The sequence below is a fragment of the Lutra lutra genome, chromosome 3 (genome assembly GCF_902655055.1).
Source record: "Lutra lutra chromosome 3, mLutLut1.2, whole genome shotgun sequence".
In the NCBI taxonomy this organism is placed as follows: Eukaryota; Metazoa; Chordata; class Mammalia; order Carnivora; family Mustelidae; genus Lutra; species Lutra lutra.
In genome coordinates this window covers 34,545,418-34,565,185 of record NC_062280.1, presented here as the reverse complement: position 1 = coordinate 34,565,185, position 19,768 = coordinate 34,545,418, and the positions used below count along the sequence as shown (strand labels likewise).

The following is a 19,768-nucleotide window of genomic DNA, read 5'->3' as shown; positions in this document are numbered from 1 at the left end:
ATGCTGAATTATTTAGAATTGAAGGGTCATGACTCGTCTGATTTAAAATGATTAAATATAGCTAGGTGTTATATGGGAGTTCACTGTATTATTTTTGATACTTTTAAGGAATGTTTAAAATCTTTTTATAATAAAATTAGAAAGAACACATACGAGGGGAAAATAAATAAATCGATGCTCCATACAATTCTAAGGGAAATGTTTCTAAAAATGGGAAAATGGGTGATACCCTCCATAAAATATAAATTATGAAGAATTATAGGAAGATGCGTAAATCTTGAGGAGGCCAATTACAGTAGAAGAGATTTGAAAGTGACTACAGATCTCCAATTAAAAAATGCTCCAGGACCAGATGATTCCACAGCTGGATTCTATTTCAACCTTTGGAGAACAAATGATCCCAATGTTATTTAAATTATTAAAGGCCATGGAAAGGAACAGGAATTGAACCAATCCACTTTAGGAAGCAAGCAAATCTTCCTGACAACATGTAAGAGAAAGTAGCCAATCTCACTCATGCATGTAGATAGAAAACTCTCAATGAAATGTTAGAAAACAGATTTGTTTTTATGTTGCTTTCTTTAAAAAATAAAAGAAATAATTATAATTTTGTTATATATCAAGGTGCATTTGTGACAATAGTGGATGCCTGGAGTTATTAATATCTTGAGATGCCTGGAAGAGTAAAGTAAGTACAGTATGTAAGAAATTGAAAGTAAGTATGTAAGAAATTGAAAAGTTCCCATTCTATATTTATTAATCATTTTCTTCATCCTCATATCAAGCCAAAATCTGCCGCTGAATAATGTTTGCAGATGGAGAAATAAATGTCCCAGGACATTAATTCCCTAAGGCTGACTACAAATTAAAGCCAAAGCAGGAAGGAGAATTCAGAGACTAGTTTCTGGTTGAAACTGATCTTTTCTCTCAACTGTGTGCCTCTCTTTGACATATGTGCCCCTCCCCACGCCAACAAGGATTCCAATGGATTAATAGTGCTAGAATGTCCTACTGCATGTGGATTGTGGGCACAATACATAGCCAGGCAGAAAGCTTCACATTCACATTCAAATCATTACCTTCAGGGTAATTTTCTCCCAAGGAGTGATCTATCTTGTAAACATAGTAACCAATCCATATCAAATTTGATACCATCACCCATAAACAACATGGAGGTACTCAGCTTTGTCAAATGGCTCTGGCAAGGACGAATGGATTTCCACATATATCACACTTTTCAAATCCTATTTTTCTTGTTGCTTTATAATATTCCCTTGGTGAGGTGAAAAAAATTTATACCATATTAAATAGCATCCAACAAAAAAGCCACTCTATGTAAATTGAATTGTTTTATTTTTTCTAATATTAAAGAAGAAAGAAGTGTTTGCAGCAAAGTATCTTCTGTCTTGCTGAATAAGATAAGTTGTATCCTTTTAATAGCCAAATTCAATTAATTTAATTTACCCACCCCAATTAGAGTAGTACAGTGTAGGATAAATCACCTGCTTCTTTGAACTTCTTTTCCTATTATAAAGAAATAGGATAAATATGCTTTTCCCTCAACAGGGAATCATGAAGGAAGGCTTGATATCATGTCAGAAAATCATTTTAACTTGAACATTTGTATTCTTATATCTTTGTCCTTTTACTAATAGCAAAATCCTCCTCCTTCTTATTTCCATGTTATTAAATTCTCTCTCAACTTTCTCTCTGTAGAGTGGAAGAAATAATACCTGCGCATTATCTGCCCTTTAGGATGAATGATTTGAGAATCAAATAACATTATGGGTGTACTTTGTAAATTGTGTGAATTAAGCAAACTTGAAATAGCCAAGCCTCCGGATAAGCTGATGTCCAGGCTGACCCCCAGGATACACTGGACTTGCTATCACTTTAGAAAGGAGGCTTAATGCCATGGAATTAATGCAAGAGATATTTGTTTCTACAATCAGTGAGTATCAAGACTTGAACTGACACCCAGGTCTTCAGATTCCTAAACTAATCACTTAATTTTCACATCATTACACCACATATAAGTTTATACTTATTTGGTTAGGAAAAATTTCCTTTCTTTAGTCATAATACCAGTGTAATCAGCCTTGGGCAAAGTCATAGAGAGGATGACAGGTGAGAGTTATGGACAAGTTCTTTTTTTTTTTTTTTAAGATTTTATTTATTTGACAGAGAGAGATCACAAGTGGACAGAGAGGCAAGCAGAGAGAGAGAGAGGAGGAAGCAGGCTCCCTGCGGAGCAGAGAGCCCGATGTGGGACTCGATCCCAGGACCCTGAGATCATGACCTGAGCTGAAGGCAGAGGCTTAACCCACTGAGCCACCCAGGTGCCCCGGACAAGTTCATTTTAAAGAATCGAGGGAAGGAAGGAAAGAAGGAAGGATGGAAGGAAGAAAAGGAGGAAGAAAGAAGGGAAGGGAGGAAGGAGAAAGAAAAAGGAGGGAGGGAGGGTGGAAGAAGAAGAAAATTCCATGTTAATTTGGCCATTCTTTTTCCAATATTAGAGACATAAGAGTATAAAACATAAAATGCAAACACAAGTCCTATCTGATAGATTCCATCTCTAAAATCTTACCCCCCCCACCACCAACTAATATTTTATAAGTCGGTTTCTCTATTTCAAATTAAGCCGTTTGGAGGTAGAGACCATGCATTTTAGCTCTAGGCTTGCATAGTTTGGGGTGAGATCTTGTCCATAGTTGATAATCCATAAATGTCTGTTGAGCAGGTTTATTTCTTTCTGATTGAGTGGTTGGTCCATGTCAACCCAAATAAAGAGAAGAATGAGAACTTGATAATACTTGATTGCAGGCTACACTTCTAAATACTAGAAAATACAGAATATAAAAGCTTAAATTTGAAGTCAGGGAACAAAATTGGCTGCCACTGTCCCTAAAATGCCTCTTCTGTGAACTTTGGGAGCTTCCTTAGTGATCCATCTAGACTTACACACAATGAGGCACAAGATCAGTAGGTTGAACAACCCCATTTTACAATATCTTAAAATGCAGGGGCACATGGGTGATTCAGTCGGTTTAGCATCCGACTCTTGACTTCAGCATATCTCATGATCTCAGTGTCCTGGAATCAAGACTCATGTCAGGCTGTAGGCTCAGTTGGGAGTCTGCTTGAGGATTCTTTCTCTCTCTCTCTTTCAATCCCCCCCGTCCCTCCCCCACTCACTTTTTTTTCTGTCTCTTCCCCCTCTTCTCTCTCTCTCTCTCTCTAAAGTAAGTAAATCTTAAAAAAGAAAACAATAAATTAAAACACAAGTTAAATAATATATTGTGAAACTGTATTCCAAGCTGTAGCATACTATGTTATTATTGGATATTAATATTGAACATTTTTACATGACAGTGGATGAATGAATATTATAATATACAGATTATATTATTGTTCATGAAATTCCAGAATCATTGATTTGGGTGAACACATTGTTTTCAGAACGCCTGGATGTCCATGATCTTGCCTGTACAATGGCATTCTGCTCACTGCAGAGGTTCTTATGAGAATCAAATGTATCCATGTATGATTAAATGTATTAAATAAACATATCAAATTGTTACATGAAATATTTAAAAATTCCTAACTGCTCTACAACTCTAGTAACAAAACCATTCACTGTAGTCTCCATGCTAGGTACTTTTTAAGAAATTTGAACTCACCTCCATAAGCCATGTCACACAGGTGCCCACCATTATCCCTACTTTTCCAAATAGGGAAACTGGGGTTTAGAGAGTTTCTGTAACTTGCTGAAAGAAGAAGCAAAATTGTGATTTAAACCCAGACAGTTGGAGTCCATAGCAAATGCTTGTAACCAATACTCTCGATATCAGACACCACTGAAGATTCACTTGTTTCATTAACTGACTGTTCTCTGAGAAATGGTAATCAGGATGGGTATGTTTCTGTATTGGTATCTCTTAAAATGAAATGGTGCAGGTACAGAAAGCAGAATGCAGCCGAGTGAGATGACTGAAATAAAGTGGGGGTAGGGAAGATGAAGTCCAAGCAGAAATATGAGCCAAGAAACCTAACAGACTTCATGACTTTTTTTTTTAGTTTTGAATTTTTATTGAATCTGTAGCTATGACCCTTTTCTCACTCCTAATTTAATTTCTTTATAACATATCATTCTGTTTGTAAATGAATTATTGTAGTGTTATACAAAATTCAATAAGCACACAGTGTGTATAGTATAATACAGGGTATATAATATGTTATAACATATGTACACAGTTCTGTCTCCCAGCCACCAAGTTCCCTTTTCCAGAAGTTACAACTGTAATCTGTTACTTGTGCAACCTCCACCACAATTAATTTAGGAACATTTCATCACCCCCAAAAGAAACTTTGTACCCATTAGCCATCACTCCTCATTTTTTTCCAAGACAATGTAACCTTAGGCAACCAGAAATCTACTTTTCTGTGTCTAGATTTGCCTATTCTGGATGTTTCATTAAAAAAGGTATCTGAAATATGTGGTCTTTTGTGGCTAGCTTCTTTCCCTCAGCAAAATGTTTTCAAGGTTCATCCAGGCTGTACCACATAACAATGTTTCATTTTTTTAATGTCAACAAATATCCCATTGATGGGCACACCACATTTTATTTATCCTTTCATCAGTTGATGGATGATATCTGGATTGTCTCTACTTTTCTGTTGTCAGGAATAATGCTGCTGTGAACATTGTTGTAGAACTCTTTGCTTGAATAGATATTTTCATTTCTCTGGGAGTGAAATCACTGGGTCATATGGTTACTCCATGTTTAACATTTTGAGGAACTGCTGAACTGTTTTCCAAAGCAGATGCACTATTTTACATTCCTACTGCCAGTGTACGAGGATTCCAATTTCTCCTCATCTCCCAACACCTTTCCCCCCCATGTTTTTCATTATGGCCATCTTCTCTGGTGTGGCATCTCACTATGATTTGGATTTCCACCTGCCTGATGACTAATGATGCTGAGCACTGGCCATTGGCATATTTACTTTGCAGAAATGTATGTTCACATCCTTTGCCCATCCTCCCAATAGGTGATTTGTCTTTTCCTTATGTTACATTGATTCTCTCCTCTCCTCTTATCCATAGTCTTCCCCATTATCAACATTTCCCACCAGAGCAGTAAGCTTGTTACAACTGATAAACCTACAACAACACACGAAATCACCACAAATCTATAGTTTACATTAGGGTCTTCATGGTGTTTTCATAGATTTGCCTTTACAAAACATCTTAGCCAAATCTCTCCAGGGAAGTGAGAGATAGGTGACCAGCAGAATCAGAAAGTTCCAAATGAGCAGACCTGCAAGTCCTGTTTCTGCAGCAAAGAATGTGTGTGTCCATGCTGTGGCCAGGGGGAGACATTCAGCTCTTTTAGGATAACTAAAACCTACATGACTGTCACAGGCTGAGGAATGACCCAGTGATCACTGTTATCAACATGTCCCGAGTTTAAAGGCCACTTACAGATACCTTCCTTCTAATGTGACCCACGAACGGACATCATACAGAGGATGATGTACTATCTATCATTCAGTATGATGTACCATCATACATACAATGGACATACATCTGTCCATTCCTCTGTATGGACAGAGGAAATAGACACTTGTTCCTCAACTTTATCAAGTCTCACACCCATGCTCCCAGTGACCCCCTGAAGCTAGAGAAAGTAAAATTTGTAGTAATAAAGCACGAGTGATTTTTCTGGTGCTTGATATGGTTGTGGTTGAAGAATGGGTCATGTGGGTTGTTACTCAATGTTTTGGATCAGTGAGCAAGATGCTATATGTAGGACACATTCTGGAGTATTTTTGATAATATGGCCTTCCTTTCCAGCATACCTTTCTCTCCTTCTTCTGTCTTCCCAGTCCTCAAGCACTCTGAGCTCTGGGATGGCACCAGCCCATCAAGGGCCTCGGGAAAGTCATCCCTAAACCAGTATTTATTGTCTACCATGAGCCAGGCAGTGTTCTGAAGTCAGGGACAAAGACTAGACATCTCTACTTGGAAAGTTCAAGTTTATTTAAAAATACTTGACACATTATCTCTCTAGAAAAAAGGTGCATTTAAGGGGACCAACACTGAGCACCCTTGTCAGAGAAGGGCTTGGTTTAAGGAGTTACTCCTACAGAGATCTACATTTGTCACCACACAGGCAACCACCTACTTTGCTTACCCTTAAGGGTGACCCCATTCCCATGTTGCCTAGCAATGTGAAAGCATATAATGTAAGACCAGTACTTTGTTATGAAGTGTATCTAAAACCAACTAATATTTCAGATGGCTCTTCCCCAATCCGACCAAGCCTCTGCCTATCTTGATTTCTAGAATGTGCTGAAATGATGCCCAAACAGTACCTCTGATTAACTGAATCCCAGATAACAGAAAGCCAACTCAAGAACATTTTTTTCATCTTTTAAATTTATTAATTTATTTTTATTTTTTTATTAACATATAATGTATTATTTGCTTCAGGGGTACAGGTCTGTGATTCATCAGTCTTACACAATTCACAACACTCACCATAGCACATACCCTTCCCAATGTCCATAACCCAGCCACCCTATCCCTCCCCTTCAACACCCCAGCAACCCTCAGGACTCAAGCACATTTATCAGCTGCTCAAGAAGTTTTTATACCCAAGGGCAACACTGTGTTAAAACTACATATTGGCTTTGGAAAAAATGTCAGGGTCACAGATTTATAAAAAGCAGTTAAGAAAAACCTAGAATACTTAGGAGTGGTTGTCCTGGATCTCTCCAGACTAGTATCCTGGGGGGGGGGGGACAAACTGCTCTTCTCCCCAGCCAACCCCCCAAACCACCCTGGGTGTGACTCAGGAGAATTCTTAGTAGACTTTGATCAGCTGGCTGGAGACAAAGTGCAGACCAAAGGGATGCGTGGTCAGAGCAGGAGCAGAAAAACAACACAAGTGTAAGTCATCCCCGTATCTGACTCCCCCTACCTGGTAAACCCACAAGTCAGTTCTAGTGCCCTCACTCTATCAGATACACACCCCAAGCCTCTTACACCACTTTACCCTGGTTTACTATTCTTTAGCTTTTATTATGCGAAATGTCCTTGTTCACATATTTGAATTCATTTGTTTAACATGGTAATTTGCTGCCTCCCACCCCTAACCCCAAAAATGTACCAGGCCTACACAACCTTAAGGAAGGCCTGGTAAGTTCCCCTCCTTATCCCGGGTTTCCAGAACAATGTGAACTGGTACATGGTGGGCGCTTAATGAATGAATACCGGTAGAAAGCATTTATGACTTTGGAAGCTTAAGAAGACTTATAAAGCCTGGCTCTGGCGATGCAGGAGAGATCCCAGGCACCAGACTCATAATTAGCCTCTGATCTCCTCCTAAGGATGGAAAGACCTACTCAGCTGAGCCCGCGCCCATCCGCCTGCCTAGGAAGGTAGGGGGGTAAACCGGCAAAAGCGGCCAGAGAGCCAGACGTGCGAGGAGCCTCCAAATGGGGGCGAGAGGCGTGGGTAGGCCCCGCCCGGAGCTCCGAGGCTGCCGCCCCGAACCCTCCCCTGCGGCCGCCGGTCCCTGGGGCGACAGGGACAGCCCGGGCCGGCCTACAGGAGCCGCCCCACGCGCGCCCTCCAGCCCCCGCTGCCGAGACGCCGCCGCCGCCAAGCCGGGGCCGCTCACCGAGTTGGCTGCGCGCGCCCGGGGAGCGCAGAGTTTGCAAAGTCGTCGCGAAGCTTCGGTGGAGGGAAGGGGGTGGGGGAGTGGGGGTGCGCGAGAGAAAAACCCGCCTCTTGCGAGTAGAGCGAGGAAGAGGGGGGGAGAGGCTCCGAGTTCCGCTTCCTGAACGGCGGGTGGGTAGAGAAGGTTGGCGCGGGGAAGGCCGACGGGACGCGCGCTCCGGGCCCCCGCGCGAGTGGCGCGGCAGGCAATGGCCGGCGAGCGGACCCGCAGGTTCACCCGGAGCCTGCTGAGACCCGGGCAGGCGGCCGAGCTCCGGCACAGCGCCGCGTCCGCCGCCGCGGTGGCCGTCAGCAGCCGGCAGCAGCAGCGGGTGAGTGTGGCGCGTTCTCCGCGCCTTCCCGCCCTCCCGGGGCGCCCCGGGCTCCGAGCCCGGCCTCCCGGAGCGCCCAGCGCGTCCCTCCCGTCCCTTCCCGCGTCCCCTCCGCGAGACAGCGCCGCCGACGCTTCCTGTCCAGGGGAGCGCGGGGGGACCGGGGACACTCAGAAGCGCAGAGCGTGGGAGTCGATGTGTGTGGGTTTGGGGGCTGGGGAGGTGGCAGGAATGCCTCGAGAGTCACATCGGCACTAGGTTGTGGGGTGCGAGCGACCCGAAGGGTGGGGGATCCGCGGGAGCGGAGCCGGCGGTCCTCTGCGCTCTCCGTCACCCCTGGCGACTGGTGCGCAGCGAGGAGACGATGTGACCTGAGGTCCTCCGGCTGAAGCTGGGAGCCCCGCGTTAACGCTATCGCGGAAATAAATGTCCTTCGCACCACCCTCCATCCACGCGGTAAAAAACTACAAACCACTCTATGCTCCTCCAGAAAGGGACCGGGGAACTGTTTGGAAGAGACGTGGGTCATTAAGTATCCAAGGGTTTCTGGTTTTTTTCTAAGATGTTCGCGGGGTTCTCCCGCCAAGATCGCTTTATTGGTTACTTCCTCGTTATAACGCCTTCTAAGTTCTGGGTGATTTCCGCGGGAAATCCCTGGGGGCAGCAGCCAGCCATTCCGTCTGATGCCCAAATCATATCCCTGTGTCTCCAGATGCTCATAAGTTCCAGTAGGTGTCACACTCTGGGGTGTAAGTGTCAGGAGGGGAAAAAAATCAACTCTGGTGGGAATGGGGAGAGAGTGGGAAGAGCGCTACAGTCAGACGTGGGCTCAACAGCCTCACTCTTGGCCTGTCTCTGCTGGACCGGAATCCCACGCTGTGGGTTTCATTTTCCTTATTGCCAGAAATATCATTAGGAATTAAACGGCTTCTTTTAAGGGTGTCAAAGAAAGTGTTACTCTTGCCAGTCACCCATGAAGAGGGAGCCAAGAGCTGTGCAGAGCCAGTTCCCACAGCCAGGACTTTTCTCTAAAGCCAGAGGTCGGAAAGTTGAACAGAACGGAAGCTAATTGCCTGGCAGAGGGATGAGGCATCAGATGCCCAAAAGGGCGGGGGTGATTGGAGTGTGGCCAGGGTTGGTGGCCAGGGTGCCTTCTCTTTTACTTACCACTGGCTGCGCTCCGCAGTTACCCAGAGGTGATTTCAACTCTTCACCAACCCTGTGCCAAGGGTTGCCCATGGTTGGGATATCAGCATGCACTATTTCGGGGCAGGAAGGATAAACTGTCAGAAAGGACATTGGGGATGGGGGGGGAAGGTTCAATTTGAGTAAAAGAGATCATAAGAAAATCTTCAAATATACATAGAAAATAAATTTCACTTTGGAATGATCAGTCGGGTTTGTGGATTTGTTATTCTCTGCCATTTACTTTACAGGAACTTCATTGTGCAGTCGATTTGTTTTATTGAATCTCTGGACTGATCTGTTGGAGAAGTGCAGAGATATAAGTAGCATACATTTGGAATAAACAGCTCTAAATGTTGTTTTTGATTTTTTGTTTTGTTTTTAAGGGGATTCTCCTGAGTTTTGTAGTGCTAGAATTTCTATAAAGAATTTGGATTCTAGATAGGCGCCCATTACTTTCTTTGAATTTATGTCAGGCTTGAGATCCTAGGGTATCTTGTCAAAATGAATAAGCTCAATGTATTAAAAAGAGTCTGGGAGGGGGCAACTCACTGGCAAAGGTGTCCCTCCTCCCTCCCCTCACTTCAGCACCTTGGCCAACACTCCTGAATTAGCTTTTGCCAAGACATTTCACTGGATCTTACACATCTAGTCAGGCAGTTTGGGCAGCGATCTTGGCAGCAAGAAGACACGTGCTTTGAATTTCATTCTATCAGGGAACTCTTTAAGGGAAACAGGAAGGTGATGAGTTCTCTGAGTTGGCACCCACACTCAGTAGGATTCTGTGGGGGCAGAGCATCCCTTTTGAACCTAAAACCTTCTAATTGGACTATGTGTGGAGACTAATCCTAGCTTATGTGATCCAATCCCTTAAGATCCTTTATGTTTGTTGCTTCAACTCCTCAAATCCTGGTTGTCAAGGGAGAATATTAATAGGATAGGGGAAGAAGATTATGGGTAGCCCACTTCAATACAGTCAAGTAGAATTGTGTATATTGGAGCAAGCTGTCATACACTGAAGAACATTTGAGAGATACTAGAAGGTTCTATGGAGAAAAACTGACTTGCTGCTAGATTCACATGATGCCCTTTCTAAAAACCCTGTTTGGGGGACCAAAATCCTCCAGAATGTTACAGAGAGATTGTCGTAGGATTGGAACTCTGCTCTATCCAATAAGAATAGACAAGGTTGTCAGATTAACAAGGTAGTTATGAGTTGCAGACTCTGAGAATGGGATATGTGTGTATATACACACTCTTACACACATGTACATAGGACAGGAAGGCTTCAAAATGTGTGTGATTTATGGAGAACACAGGGCAAAGAGATGCTGAGTGAGAGCAATTGACTAGGGGGTCAATTTTGAGGGCAGTTACTGAAGTAAGTAGAGCTATAAGCCAGAGCAAACTTGATTTCAGTTTTAACCCAAGGCACTATGGCAGACTCATGTGCAGACAAACTTATTTTAATCCCTCTTAAGAGGAGGGGATATCCGCATTCCCATGTTCACTGCCACATTTTCACAATAGCCAGGATACAGAAACATACCTTAATGTCTGTAGAGGGATGACTGGATAAAGAAAATGTGGTCTATATCCCAACCTTAAAAAAGAAAGAAAACCCACCATTTGAGACACTGTGGATGAACCTAGAGATGTTATGCTGAGTGAACAAGTCAGACACAGGAAGACAAATACTGCATGAACTTAATTATATATGGAATCTAAAATAGTAAATCTCATAGAAGGAAAGAGTAGAATGGGGGTTACAGAAAGGTAGGGAAGTGAGAGGATGAAGAGATGATGGTCAAAGACTACAAAGTTTCACTTAGACAAGATGAAGGATTTCTGGAGATCCAGTGTGCAGCTTAGTTAACAATACTGGGTTGAATACTTGAAAGTTGCTAAGAGGATAGGTTTTTAGTAGTATCTTTGCAATACACACACACACACAGTGGTAACCATGTAGAGGTGATGATTAAGTTATTTAACTTCATCCTGCTGATCTTTTCACAATGTAAACATGTATCAAAACATCAAGTTGTACTCCTTAAATGTATACAATTTTTATATGTCACCGCATTTCAATGAAGTTCTTAAAAAGGAAAAAATCATAATAATATATAACAGTTATGAACAAAAGCCATATATTTTAAGAAGAGAAATATTTGCTCCTTAGTTATTCTAAAATTTTTCCATGGAAAACAAATGAATCACAATTCATGTCAACGCCCATCTCAAGATCGAGTAGAGTTTAAGTAATTTCCAGACATCCCATTCATGCTCACAAAGCAAGCCTTTTTAGAGCAGAATCTCAATTGAAAAATGATTGGAAACATTTCTTCCATGTCAGTGGGCAAGTTTTATTGAGTGTTTTATTACTTTGGTTGAATATACATATGATGTTGGCCTCAAAGTTGTAATGCCACTAATTAGAAATTCTTTACAGGAAACTATTCTTTTAGAATGTATGAGGTGCTTTTGTATTTTTGTGTGAATTATTTAATTTAGAGAGTTTTCTATAATTCGTGCTATAAATCTAGGATTTGCACACTTTTCTGCATTTATATTCAATAGCATTTCAAAAGAAAAATACTTTTAAAGAAAGTAGAGATGACTTTTCTGTTAACATCACATTAGGGCTGTCACTTTGAGAGATATAGATCTTTATTTATGGAACGTGATGGCGTGAGTCAGAGAAATGGAAGACTCTGAGGAATAAATAATCATCTGGTCAATTTTTGCCTGAGGCCTCTTATATATTTCCCAGATGGGAACCACTTTATTTATATGTAGTGTTGAATGCATTTATGACATTTACTCTGTTGTTACACAAAAATTCCTCTGTAAGTCATTGTTGCATTGTAACTAACTTTATTAGCTTCTTTTATTTATTTTTATTTATTATTGAAGTAAAATTGACACACAGTGTTATATTCATTTCAGGTGTGCAATACAGTAATTCTGCCATTCCACACATTACTCAGTGCTTTCCATGACAAGTGTAGTTACATTTGTCACCATACATAATTACAATACCATTGACTATATTCCCCATACTGTACTTTTCACTTCTGTAACTTATTTCCTTTATCACTGGAAGTTTGTGCCTCTTATTCCCCTTCATCTCTTTCATCCATACAACAACCCAACCACAACCACTCCTCTGGCAACCACCAGTTTGTTCTTTGTATTTAAGAGGCTTTTGTCTTTTTGTTTGCACATTTGTTTTGTTTTTTAAATTCCACATATAAGGGCGCCTGGGTGGCTCAGTGGGTTAAGCCACTGCCTTCGGCTCAGGTCATGATCTCAGGGTCCTGGGATCGAGTCCCTCGTCGGGCTCTCTCCTCAGCAGGGAGCCTGCTTCCTCCTCTCTCTCTCTGCTTGCCTCTCTGTCTACTTGTGATCTCTCTCTGTCAAATAAATAAATAAAACCTTTAAAAAAAATAAATAAATTCCACGTATAAGAAATCATAAGGTATATTTGTCTTTTTCTGACTTATTTCACTTAGCATAACACCTGCTGGTCTATGGCAAGATTCCTTCCTTCTTTTTATGGCTGAATAATAGTCCACTATACACACACACACAGACACACACACACACAGACACACACAACCCACATCTTCTTTATCCATTCGTCTGTGGGTGGTTGCTTGGATTGCTTCCATATCTTGGATATTGTAAATAATGCTTCAGTATACATCGGGGTGCCTCTGTCTCTTTGAATTTGGGTTTTCATTTTCTTTGGGTAAATACCTGTAGTGGAATTAATGAATCACATGATATTTCGGTTTATCAATGTCTTTTAAAGAGGAAACGTCCTCCCAGAAGTGATTGTACTTACCCAGTACGGGCATAAGCAGAAAGCATAAAGGGTAAGTGGTTGAGAAAGGACACTATTGACTTCTGTAATCACAAAAATTCCATAACCTCACTTTCCTTTGACATTTTGTAACATCTTCTGTCCTCCAATGATACTACTTTTGATACTCTGAGGAGCTCTGAATAAGAAGCAGAACCTCTGACAGACCCAAGATCTTTGGCTGAGAAGTAATGTCTGTAAACATGTTGACAGGAGCAGAAGGAAGAATTTCCTCTCCTCTCTGAACTTTATGATATGTAAATGGTTAAGAGTAGGAGGGGCTTCAAACACATGAGTGGGAGATACTAGAATTTCCAAAAAGTAGTATGCTAGGAATGAAAGTGAGTGATACATGCAAAAAGTGATACTGAATGGAAATAGAACAGTTGTGTCTCTGTCTGCAGCTCGGGTTCAAGCAGGATGCGGAGTAAAGGCCTGTTTGTTTGGCGCCCACAGCATAGTCTGGTTTGGTTTGGTTTGGTTTTGACAAGGTTCTTCATAACAAGGGTGTTTACACTTTAGCAGAAATCATAGTCTCACAGCTTATGTTGATGGTGTTCCTTCATGAGGAAGGTACCTGGCATGGTGAAGAAGTCAACACAAGCTTAGTTTACAACATCAAGGTTGAATGTTACTGATTGTACCAACTACTGTTTTTTCTTACTTTTCAAGCACATTGCAGAAGTGACTTTGAAGATAAACGGTAGCAACAGGGGATCCAGACAACTTCTAGATGGGTCCAAAAACAAAGTAATGGGTGTGGTTCTTGGCTCTCTTCTCCTTTACAACAATTTTCCTTGAAGCCTCACAAAGAAAAAGAGCGGCAATGCATGTGTTAGGATAAACCATTGAAGGAGAACCCACGAAGTGCCTGGCATGCAGTTCAGTGTGTAATTCTCAGAGCCATCCTGAGGATGTTATTATTGTTACAAATTACAGAGGAAGCCACTGAAATTCATAGGGTAGACCTCACTTTAGGTTAAGGAACCTCTCTTGCACCCTGAAGAGTAACTAGCAGAGCGTTACCTTCCAGTTCTGTAGTGGCTTTCAGCAGCATCTCTAAATTGGAAAGCACGTGGAGTTGAATTTGCCTGATGTTGCACTCTAATTGTTAGCTCTACCTAAGGAAGAGGAACTCTGTCCTTCCCACTGATAATTCAGAATATCTATCACTGCCCACTCCAGCTTTCCTGTGGGGTTAGAAGCCAAAGCAAAAGCTGTTCCAAGACCCATAATAATGTTAAACCCTGGGGGGCTTGAGTGGCTCAGTCATTAAGCGTCTGCCTTCAGCTTAGGGCATGATCACAGGGTCCAGGGATCAGCCCTGCACTGGGCTGCCTGCTCCGCAGGAAGCCTTCTTCTCCCTCTCTCACTCCCCCTGCTTGTGTTGTCTCTCTCACTGTGACTCCCTCTGTCAAATAAATAAATAAAATCTTTAAAAAAAGTAATATTTTAAACCCTCTTACAGCAACCAGAGTTCAGTTGTTAAGTCCTTCAAATGTAAACTTGCTCAGCCATCCTTATGCTATCAATCTGGCAAAGCCATAAGCATATTGTGAAAGAGGGTGGGGTTATTTCTTCTCAAGTCTACTTCTGTCTAGCACAGCCTGCGTCTCCATCTCAATCACTTCATCCCACTCCAGCCAGTGCCTGAAATTTTCCAGTGCCTCATGTGTCCTTGAGCATGTATTTTCATTTATCTAGGTTGTGTTGTGATTCTTTTTTCATGCACTTTTTTATTCAAAGGAGTGATTCGAAGTGTCTTACAAAGATGCCTATAAGGCAACAATAAAACATGTAGTGAGTAAAGGGTAAATAGCAATAATAGCAACAACAAAAAAGCAATATTAGGAAAGTTAAACATTGTCAAGAGTAGATTAATGGAGGAGTATTAGTGAATACAACTCATAACCATTAACTCCTTCCTACAGTCTTGCTAAGACTGTTTCCTAGTGGCCAAGTCTAAAAGGAAAACACGATCAGCCATGAGATTAAGAGGTCTGCAATATAAAAGAAAATAATTTGCTCTGAATGTGTTCAGCTTTAACTTATACTGAGACTCAAGAGACAAGACATTTTTTCCTGTGATTTTCATTCAGGGCAATATAGATTCCCACCACTTAGAATGTCCATGGGCTAGCTGCTTTAGAATCACCTGAAAGCTTGTTAAAAATGCAGAATCCCAGTCCCCATGGCAAATCTACTGGAAGAGAACATGTATTTTAACAAGATCCTCTGGTAATTTATATGCATACTACCATTTGAGAAACACAAAAAATAAGTTACAACTATAACCATAATTTTGCAGTATATGGTCAGTCAGACAATTGGGTGAGGGTCCAATACAAGACAGTTTCTTCCATGACTCTTTGAAAGAGTTGCCTGAGGCAAAAATAAAGTTTAGATCACCTAGAAATGTATGAAAATGGATTGGTTCCTTGCTGATGACTTTGGAAATTGCCTTGATAGTTTCCGTTATAGTTTCTCCTTCATGCCGCATCTTAACTGTAGTGTAATCTTACACTTCCAGGCTAAGCAAAAAATTCCATAATGTATATAAAATAGGCACAATCTGAATCTGAAAAAGTCCTGACCTGGGTTACAGCCCTAAAGACCAGCTCCAGGGTGCGGCTGGTGTTACTCTGCTTACCAGAGAATTTTTATTTTTATTTTTTTTTAAACATACAATATATATTTTTTTAATTTTATTTTTTATAAACATATTTTTATCCTCAGGGGTACAGTTCTGTGAATCGCCAGGTTTACACATTTCACAGCACTCACCATAGCACATACCCTCCCCAATGTCCATAACCCCACCCCCCTCTCCCAAACCCCCTCCCCCCATCAACCAGAGAATTTTAAAGCAGGAAAACTAACACTCTTGAAGGACACTCAATAATGACTTTTTGTTGTTGCTTTGTAAGACTTATGTTGCTATCATTGAAACCGTTAGTGATTTGAAAATAATTGGTTATACCAGGAAATCTGATTGCTATAATCAGAAAATCATGAAAGGTTTCTCTCTCTCTCTCTTTCTCTCTTTTTTTTCTCTTCTAGTCACTGAGTCTCAGAGAAACGTGATGTCTCTCCTTCACATAGGAATGTTCTCAGGATGGAATTCTCTGGAGTTAAGGTCTAGATTTCCCCACATGTTGTGACATGGTCCAGGATCCCTTTGACTGGCTGTCCTTCAGCTTGTTTTGGGGTACTCTTTCCTCTCTTCCACTGTCCATGAACACTTTGAGCAATCTGGCCAGTTTGGGAGTTGGTGCAGGGAACCTCAGAGCGTGTGAGTCTGGAGAGCAGAATTCCAACCCTGGCCCTTTACCGGGTCATGTCTCCTTTTGCAATCTCCTGTTTTCTCATCTGTGAAATTAGAAGATTACACAATTGAGTCCTTCTGTTGGCCATTCCTTAGCCCTAGAGTTCTCATGGCTTCTCCTTCTCCTCTGTTGGGTTCTCAGATGTCCCCTTCTCAGAGGGATCTTCCTGGGTCACCAAGTGGAAGCTGGTGTTCCTCAGCCTTCCCTCCACTGCAACCTTCTGTGTTCCATTCCCGGAACATGTGTTCCATTCATTTTCCTCATGGCTCCAACCACCACCTGAAGTAGATCTTTTTACTTATTTAATTTCTTGTTTCTCTTTCCCAAACTTCCTCCTTTCAAATATATATGCCATTGAGAAAAGTAAAGGTGTCTGTTTCACTACTTTTATACTTTATTTACTATATGAAAGTGGGGGGGGAGTCTCCCTTTTCACTGCAAATGAGGTACTAAAAGCAGCATCAGGAGAGCGGGCTGGTTGTGCACCAGTGAGTGATGGTAATGGAATTATGACTTGCAAATGGCCAGTTTGTCCGTGTCTGCTAATCATGTTCCTTGAGTCATCTTCTTCACAGTGTACTCAGAAAGAGAGTGAGCGTGTCCTATGTGCCAGGGACTTGACTCATACAATCTCTTTTAATCCTCATGACAAGTGCACAATAAAGGATTTTTATTCCTATTCTAGAGACGTGGTGGGAGATGCGTTAAGGTCGGGCTTGCCCCAGATCCAATGACTAGTCATGGATTGATCCCGGAGTCACAGGCAGGTAGCTCAGTTCCAGAGCCGGTGTTCTCCACAGCTGCTCTGTCCTGCAGACCAGTTGCCGCAGGCAGGCAGGCAGGCAGGCAAGCCTCATTACACATGCAGTCAGCATCCAAGCGAGAGAGAGCAAGGACAGAAAAGGAAACCCCAGAGAACTTGCCACAGGAAGAGGTTTTGAAAAGGAGCTTCTTAACAAGAGAAGACCTGTGGCTACTTCTGCTGTGCTCAGCCATTCCTTATCCATGACATCTCAGAATGCAGGATACCAGGAGAGACTCCTGCTTTGGACACTGTATCCGCGCTCGGTCGTTTGCCTAGGAATGACCAGCATGCAGTGGGTTAAGCTTTGCAAACAAAGCCTCCTTCAACTCTGAAAGGAGCATCATTTGATTCTTCTCTATAGAAATCCATTTCTGGCACGATAAGCATGGAATAATTGGGTTGCAGCATTACATCTGCTACATTGTCTTCTGTAGTCTTGATTTTGATGCTCATGTTTACAAATGAGAAGAATTTTTTCCACTAAAGTGAGATTTGTTTGCTCTTATCTTTTACTGCAACATCAGTCAGCTGGAAAGAAATGCTTGTGTTTGCTGGACGCGACATGTTGACCTACATTAAATGATGTAGAAATGATAAAATTTAATGAATGTGACTGAGTTAGTGGCATACAGAAAAATACTTGCTTTTGAAAATGTTAATATTTTGCAATTAGATTGAAGTGGAAACGCCTCTGAGACTAGAAGAATTAATGGACCCAAATTAGGCAAAGTTCCTTTAATTGTGCTGCTAAATGTGAAAATAGTCAGTTTTTCTAATTCAATTTCAGCATACCACCTCTCCTGACATGGAATTGGGGAAGCTTGGCAACTCTTTAAGCTAAAGACCAAAATGGCACAGAGTTTAACAATAGGATCTGGAGGGTGGTCTGTTTAAAAAGATGACACCATTTATGATGGCACAATGAGCTTTTCTTTATATAATTATTCTAGCAATTACCAATTTAAGTGACTAATTAAGTTTGTCAAAATAGCCAATGGCTTTGGACTTTCAAATCGCACATTCTATATAAAGAACACAGGCGTGAACATTTGATGTGGCAAACAAGCAAACAAAAAACTTAAATAAAATTTGCTACTCAGTGAAATGTGATAATTAAATTATTTTTGAACATCCATTATTTATTCAGTTAGCTCTAGAAGTCCTTTCGTCACTGTTCTTTAGAACGAGAAAATGGAAATTGTTTACAGCTGAGTAACTTTCATAAAAATGAAGAGTGATATGAAAGCTCAGTGACTTTTTTGAAGAAGAAAATTCAAATATGGATTTCTAATATTTAAAGTTATTTATGTTTATTCTTTTACATTATTTATTTACAAATCAGACATTTAAGGGTGGCTCAGTCGGTTAAGCATCCGACTCTTGATCTCAGCGCAGGTCGTGATCTCAGGGTCGTGGGACTGAGCCCTGCGTTGGGCTCTGTGCTCCACATGGAGTCAGCTTGAGAGTCTCTCTCCCTTGCCCTTCTCCCTGCTCTCAATTTCTCTCTCAAACACATAAATCTTTAAGAAAATAAAAATAAAAATCTGACATTTATTCAAAAGGGAATTTATTTTCCAAATGAAAAGTATTCCCATTTGCTTTAAAGCATATCTATATTCATAACCATAAGGTCTCTCTATATGTGAAAATGCTAATAATAAAATTTATTGGCATATTGATATGGACAGAGAGGTTCTTTCAGGACCTTTCTGAGTGCTAACGTGAAAGGTTCATTTATCAATTTCAATTTTTGAAGTCAAAACCATTATGTGGCTGCTATCCAATCAATTTGAAAAAAAAAAAGTATCTTTTTGTTATTAGGAAGCAATGGCTTCTAGGCTGTGTAAACTTGACCAAGGCTTTATGCTTCTTTGGGTTTCAGTTTCCATGTCTTTAAAACAAGAAGGTTGGACACTGAGACCTTTAAAGATGTTTTAGTCTTAAAAATCTAGGGAGTTCTCCTTTTAAAGTTTTTCATACAGGATTAAAATATACTTTTTTTCATCTTAATAACATCATTATTGATTAAGATATCTGATTTTAGCAACTGGAGGAACGGGCTCAAATAGGCTACAAGCAAATTTGGTTTTCAGTGATGAAAATGGTAGAACCTGGCTATTGGAGGATGTAATGGATGAAGTGGCCGTTCATATACCCAAAGGACCGGCCAAGGGGGATGAGAATTGGCAAAAAAACAGTCAGCAGTGACAAAGGTGTGTGAGACAGTTTCTTCCAACCTGGAGAGGGGGACTCCAGTGCAAGGTTGCAGTCTCATTTCCCTCTTTGCCTTCCTGCTGAGAATAGAAAGACCCATCTGCGTTAAGAGAGGGAGCTTTCCACTTCTAGCACCCTGGTCTTTGGCTTACAGGCCTGGCCAACCTCCTCCCAGCCCCCACAGGTACAGAATACAGGTGAGTGGTAGGGAGAGTCTGAACTCTCCCCCAAGCTTCACACCTCTCTGCCATCAAAAAAGCAAGAACTCTCTTGCTAGTTCTGTCTCTGTTTTTTGCTTTTTGTTTTTTGTCTCTG

General features: G+C 41.3%; 1 protein-coding gene across 2 annotated transcripts in view; it reads left to right on the top strand.

The window, feature by feature from the left end:
• Positions 1–7,853: 7,853 nt before the first annotated feature.
• The window catches only part of DOCK10 (dedicator of cytokinesis 10), a 290,337-nt gene continuing 278,422 nt past the window's right edge, over positions 7,854–19,768 (top strand). The window contains exon 1 of one of the 2 annotated variants that reach the window (XM_047721140.1): positions 7,854–8,058. In XM_047721140.1, coding sequence (XP_047577096.1) covers positions 7,936–8,058 — 123 coding nt within the window. In that variant the 5' untranslated portion in view covers positions 7,854–7,935. The remainder of the gene's footprint in view (positions 8,059–19,768) is intronic. The other variant, XM_047721142.1, reaches the window with a different exon arrangement.